The 6811-nt window shown below is 45.6% G+C and overlaps 1 protein-coding gene across 1 annotated transcript; it reads left to right on the forward strand.

The window, feature by feature from the left end:
- The first annotated feature begins 36 nt into the window (after positions 1-36).
- AHSA1 (activator of HSP90 ATPase activity 1) lies at positions 37-6017 on the forward strand. Its single transcript, XM_051621517.1, has 9 exons — positions 37-205; positions 443-633; positions 813-895; positions 1352-1469; positions 2973-3061; positions 3385-3519; positions 4266-4367; positions 4894-4945; positions 5380-6017. The coding sequence occupies exons 1-9, from the start codon at positions 126-128 to the stop codon at positions 5550-5552; spliced, it is 1023 nt and encodes a 340-aa protein (XP_051477477.1). The 5' UTR covers positions 37-125; the 3' UTR covers positions 5553-6017.
- Positions 6018-6811: the final 794 nt, after the last annotated feature.

Genomic DNA, 6811 nt, shown 5'->3' on the forward strand with positions numbered 1-6811 from the left:
GGCGCGCGGCGGGGGAAGGGGGCGGAAGGGAGCGGGCGGCGGCGGAAGCCGGGAGGCGGCCGGCGGTTCTAGCAGCTTCCACGGGCGGTCGGAGCGGAGCGGAGCGGCGCGGCGCGGCGGTCCCGATGGCCAAGTGGGGGGAGGGAGACCCGCGCTGGATCGTGGAGCAGCGCGCGGACGCCACCAACGTCAACAACTGGCACTGGTGAGCGGGGCGGGCTCCGCGTCCGGGCGGGCGCCGGTGCCGCGGCGGGGGGCGCGGGCTCGGGAGGCCCCGCCGCTGTGCGTGCGGAGCGGCTGCCTGAGCCGGTGCTCGGGGCGGCCGGGAGGGCGCTCCGGGAGGGAGCCGCGTGTGGGCTGGGGCCGGGGGAGCTGCGCAGACCCGGTGCGGGTGGGTGGTGCGGCCTGTCCCGGGGTTTCACAGCGCGCCGTTTTCCCGCAGGACGGAGCGAGATGCCTCCAACTGGTCCACAGAGCGGCTGAAAACTCTCCTCTTGCCTGTCAGGGTGGAGGGTGAGGAAGGGGCTTGTGAGGTGACAGAAGTGAGCAAACTGGATGGAGAGGCCTCCATTAACAACCGCAAAGGGAAACTTATCTTCTTCTATGAGTGGGCTATCAAGCTGGCATGGACTGGTGAGTTCTGTTCTCCCTGCTGTTTGCAAGGCCAGACTGAGGATAAGATTGAGGATAAGAGTGCTTAGTTCACTTGGGAAATAATAAAGGGGAGTATTGCATTGTGATAGAATGCAAGTTTGCTTTTACAACAAACCGAGCAAGAAGTGCTGATCTGAACAACACAACTCTAATTGCAGGCACGTCAAAGACAGGAGTGAAATACAAAGGTTATGTGGAGATTCCTAATCTGTCAGATGAAAATGACATTGATGAAGTTGAGGTAAGCACAGCTAAAGGTGAATACTGCTGGCCGTATGGCTGTTCTAACAGGCATCTTCACAGCATTAGTATTTCTTTCTGTATTACCTTTTTTAGAAAATTTGTGTGGTCCTTAGTGTTGGAGGCTGCTTAAGTTAATAGGATCATGGAATTGTGTCATGGTTTGAGTTGAAAGGGACCTTACAGATCCAGTCTCCCTGCCATGGTCTCTGCTGTGGGCAGGGACACATCCTACTAGACCAGGTTGCTCAAAGCCCCCTCCAACCTGCCCTTGAACACTTTCAAAGGGGGGACATCCACATCTTCTCTGGGCAACGTGTTCCAGTGTTTCACCACCCTTACTAAAACTGCCCTGCTGCTTGTGAAAGTTTAGCTAAAGTCTAATCATGATGTTGAATTGAGTAATAAAAGGACTGTGCAAGTATGGCTTTCTTAATCAGCACTTGTCCTTGTTTAGATCCTTGTCAGCCTTGCTAAAGATGAGCCTGACACTAACTTGAAGACCCTGATGAAGCAAGAGGGTGCAAAAAAGATTAGAGATGCAATGAAAACTTACATCAGCACTCTCAAAACAGGTATGTAGCTGAGAGGGGGAAGTGTTACGGGAACCCATATGGACTGATGCTGAAGAAGGGATGGGGGTAATGAGAGTACTGAATATTAGATCCTCACCCCATCTCAACAGGAGGGTGTCAAGAGCAACAGCAGTAACTTTTCTGTCTCTCTTGAAAATGGTTAGCATTTGGCAAGAAGCATTTCTGTCTCTAGCAAAGTTTGTAGCACAGCCTAGGAAGATTGTTTTTGGTGATAACACAATAATAAACAGTATTTTTTGGTTTATGTTTTGAAACTAAGAATGTCCTTCGTGTGCTGAAGTTCAGCTGTAGAGAAAATAAAGCCAGTAAAATGTGTTTGCTACCCCAGTGACACAAAAGTATCAGTCACTGTGTGTGGCTCAATCTGGCTTTTAGTTTGCAGCTTCCTTGGAAGGTGATGTCCTCTCTCTAGTTTGTTTTTTCTCTTTTGCCACACTAGTAAAGGCATCTAGTGTTACCTGGTTTTGAGAATAACTGACTACTGGAAATTGCTCAGCAGGTTTGTTAGTGTCATTGAATGAGCTGCCTCAGCATCTGGATCAAAGCTTTTTTTTTTTCAGCAGATAAATTTGATTCCAGCAGTTGGAGTTAAATCACTGTGCTCTGGTTGAGTTTGGCTTTGCTGTCTAGTACAGGCTGGGAATGCTACAGTTGCTTTTTATATCCACTTACCTACATTACACTACACCTGCTAGATATTCAAGCTTTGCTGAGTACAAACCACCACTGGTTGCTGCTTTTCCAGGATAAAATTCCCATGCCCTTGGGTTTTTTCACGTGTTTTAGTGTTCAGGGTGGAAGATACAGTCATCCAGTGGAAGAAGAGAATCTTTTGCATTCAGAACTCTATGATCTCATGGGCTGGAATAAATAAGAATAGGTGAGAACTAAGTATAGTGGGATACAAGGTTGTACATATATAATACAATTCTGTTATGGAATTTTGCCAGTTTGAACAGATGAAGGAGAAGGAGCAAACTTTTATAATTGCTAAAGGCAAGAATGATAGACCTGAAGCAAATGTGATGCTGAAAGAGGCTGAAGCTTCTGATGGAGTTATAAAAGTTCTAGTGCTGCTGGACAGGGCACTGGTGAGACCTCCCCTGGGTTTCTGTGTGTAGTCCTGGCATCTGGTGTCAAAAAAGAGAAATTGAAGGTGGAGTTAGAAGGAGCTTTATTCTGTACTTAAAATGATAGGAGAAATGTATAGCTGGGAAATGTATGGGCTGGGAAGAGAAGGTTCATTCCTAACTGTTAGTGGAGGCAGGTTCTGATATGGCCTTCAGTGGAGAGTAGTGAGGGCAAGATGAATTGCTTATAAAAAGAGGTTTGTGGGGTTTTTTTTAAACTGTTTCAAGTTGTGGCTGTACCAAGAACAGGGGAGAAACCAGGAAGCCCCTTTTGATTGTCTATTTCAAAGAACAGTTAAAAGGTTTACCTGATCTTTTATTTAGTTTCATGGATGCATTCCTGTCTTTCCAGAATTCACCCAGGGCATGATTTTGCCCACAGTGAATGGTGAACATACAGAAACAACACCTCAGGTGGCTCCTAAAGCAGAAGACCGCAAGGTAAATAAAAGTGTCCAAACATGCATTTGGATCTGTGAAGAAAAGTACACAGCATGGGAATCTGGGACTTACAGGAGCAGCCTATGCAGTTTATACCATATCAGTATTCAGGAATTGGCAGTTTGTGGTGTAGGCCTGACTCAATTTGCAGGACATGATATTTCTTAATTTAAGCAGAGCAATAAATCTGCTTTTTACACTCAGAGTTGTACCTAATTACGTCTTTACCAAAGACTTTTGGTTATATGAACCCTGTGTTAATTGATTTTTTTTTTGTGTGAAAAATGTGTGTGTGTGTGTGTGTGTTTGGCTTGTTTTGTCAGACGACTGCAAGCAGCAGTTCTTCCACATCACAGTCCAAATCCATAGGAGTCAAGATCCCTACTTGTAAGATCAACTTGAAGGACACCTTCTTAACGTCTCCTGAGGAGCTCTACCGGGTATTCGTTACTCAGGAGGTAATGTTAGGCTTCTTCTGAGAACTGTGCTTTACCGTAGCAAGTTGTTCTTAGGAAGCTTTTTAAGGTGTTCTGTAGGACACTCACAATCTATGAGGATGAAATAAAAGCTGGAACAGTTGCTTAAAGTTGGTGTGTGCATCTTTTCACACAGTTGACGAGAGGATTAATGCCAGCCAGAAGCCAGGTGCAAGCTGTTGCTGGTGCCTCTCTGTAGGTGTGTCTCTTATTGCACGTGGACAGATCTCTTGGGATTTACAGCTGTGTGCTTCTTGTGTTTGTTACGGTTTTTTCCTTTTAAGGTTAGGTGATATCAAAGTGTACTTTGGGAATAACTTTCCCTCTCCTGCACACTGTTAGATAGTTTCAGAGAGCAGCATTGTATCATTATTTAAACATGGTCTTAGTCTTTTGTCTAAGAAAAGAAAAAGCAAAAAAATACAGCCTTTTTTTAGAACAAGGTTTGTTTAAGGAATCGGCAAGAGTACATCAAAGTGTGGCTTACAGAACACTGCAGAGAATACAAAAGCCAGAGGTTCTTTCCCCTTGGCAGGCCAAATGCTGCTGTGGTGGCTATAACCTTGCTTTTCTGGCCAGGGCAGCAATTTTGTCTTTTATTGATGAAGACCTTACACTATTGACCTGTCTTCTCATCCAGAACTTTTGTAGCTGGGTGGGAGGCATTAGGCAACAAGCTTGCAAGCAAAGTGTCAAGTAATACAGGTCTTATCCCAAATTCCTTTCAGATGGTCCAAGCTTTCACCCACGCACAAGCCACCTTGGAGGCTGATAAAGGAGGCAAGTTTCACTTGCTGGACGGCAGTGTCACAGGAGAGTTTGTCGACCTAGTAAGTACTAACTAGTGCAGGTGTATCTTGAGCAGGGGCAGCCTTTTTATTTTTGAGGTATCAATTCTATCACACTTCAGTTAGCTAGTTATGAAGCTCTACTTGGTGCCCAATAGTTACCTATAACCACTGTGGCTATTGAAGCATTCCTTATGGTATGGATTAATGTGTGAAATTCAGTCTGGGGAGAAAATCTGGCTTGCAGTCATGCATCTGCCCTGTCTTTGTGTGATCTGATTTATTAGGGGTTAGAGGAGTGTTAAAGGTAGTAACTGACCCTTTTCATCTTCAGCCCTCCTGTCACCACATTATTCTGGACAGGGACACTGGCTCGTTATTTGGACCTGTACTGTGGCCTACCTTTCTAGGAGTGGAAAGAAAAGGACATTCAAAACCTGTTTTCCTCTGTGCATGTGTTTCTCAAAGGGTCCCTGAGACTTCAGATTAACACAATTCTAGTTGTTTTCTACTAGACTGCAGAATTAGCAAAAAAATTACTAGTCAGGTCTTTCTCTCTCTTTTCAAGGTCCCTGAGAAGCAACTTGTCATGAAATGGAGATTTAAGTCTTGGCCAGCTGGTAAGTAATTAAAAAATGGACTTGGGTATTGCAGCCCTTGCTTGTGTTCGAAGACTTCCAGCCCCACTTGCCACACTGCACTCTGGCTTGTGATTGGGGAGCACATGGTGTTCTGGGAGCTGCCCCAGCCTCATCCCAGCTTCATACCCGACACGGTCAGGTCAGAATCAGCAGCCACCACTTAGAGCAGCGGCCAGAGTTCAGGAACCATGAAGTAGAATCTTCTCAGCTGTGGCTGCAACTGCTTCGAACCCCATGAAGAGGGAGCCCTTTCCTCCCTCTGTTTCTGAGGAATGCCCGCAGCTGTCATAAGTCGATCCTCTGGGGGGAGGATCCTGAGGAGTCTTTTAAGTGGTGCTGTGTGAGAGGAGGAGCAGAGCAACTCCTTGGGGCAGCAAACACACTGCTGACAGATTTTTCTTTGGTTCCTCTAGGGCACTTTGCAACAATTACCTTGAACTTCACTGACAAAGGTGGTGAGACGGAGGTGTGCTTGGAAGGCAAGGGCATTCCTGCCAGTGAGGAGGAAAGAACAAAGCAAGGCTGGCAGCGCTACTACTTTGAGGGCATTAAACAGACATTTGGCTATGGTGCCCGCTTGTTTTAATACCAATTGCTGGGAAGACTCTGCCTGAAGACTCTGCCACGTGGACTGATAAATTTCTCACCGGCCCCTTTCTAATCTTGGCCCTGCTGCCAAGTAAAGTGGGATGACAGGTGATGAGGAAGGCCATTGAGCAGCAGCACTTTCAGTCCCTCACTGCTTTGTGCATGTCTCGTGCTGCAGGGGATTCTCTTACATGTACATACTTCTATTGCTAAATAAACCTAACTTAAAAAAACACTGTGGAACTTGTATCCTCAGATTGGCTTGAGTTCAAAGGGTTGGTCGATAGGCTGAGGGAGGGATCTGTCTGGAAAAACACTGATCAATGAGGAGTGCTGATCCCAGTATGATTTACTCCTCACTTCTGGGGGAGTAGAGAGCACGAGCTTGATGCAGTTTTTAGTTTGAGCAGCTGCTAATTTTCTCTCTGCTTTTGATCTGCTGCTAGTAAATGTTTCAAACCCTCCCATTTCTGAAGAGATCTAACATCCCATTCAAGTTATTCTTCTCCCCTGCACATCCCCCTTCAACACAATACTTACACTTTACTAGCCTGCTCTACAAGAATGCTGATCATTTAGTCATCTGATGTCCAAGGCAAGCAGCAAACTACTGCTAGGGAAACTCCCACTTAAGAAAGGGTCCTAGCAGGTTGTGGAGCCCAGGGTCAGCTACCTCCAAGAGCTTCGGGCCAAAGCAAACTAGACTCTCCATGGGGGAGGGATTTATTCCTGTAATATAAACAAGGTGAAGTACTTTTGGCTGATCCCACTTTGACTGTTGCTTTGACTGGTAAGGCAGGGAAAACCACTTGTTTATTCTCTCCTGCTAATCTAGTTAGTTCCCAGAGATATCTTCTGAAGCAATAAACTTGTTTATGGGATAGAGGGAAAACAGTCTGGTTGGAAGTGTCAATCTGCTTTACTTCAAGGGTTACTAAGGTGTTCTGCTCTCCCTTTGAGGCATGAGCTTCTCTTGCATACTTTTTCTGCTTCTGCAGAGCACCTCTATTTAGCTAGAAGTAAATAACATTACTAGGTGAGAATTACTGTTTTGGGGATTTCTTAATTTTTTATTTAATCTGAATGGCATGTTGTAGGCATCTCCTTAAGTAGAGGAGACAGGGAAGAACAAAACCTTAGTGTGTTTGAAAAAGTACAATGAAATGTAATTGTTCCAGTTGCCTTTTAAACTGTGGGGAGCGTTTCTACCCTTTTTTGTTCGCTATTCAGAAATGATTATTTATGGTTAAATGTGGA

The sequence above is a fragment of the Apus apus genome, chromosome 5 (genome assembly GCF_020740795.1).
Source record: "Apus apus isolate bApuApu2 chromosome 5, bApuApu2.pri.cur, whole genome shotgun sequence".
Taxonomy (NCBI): domain Eukaryota; kingdom Metazoa; phylum Chordata; class Aves; order Apodiformes; family Apodidae; genus Apus; species Apus apus.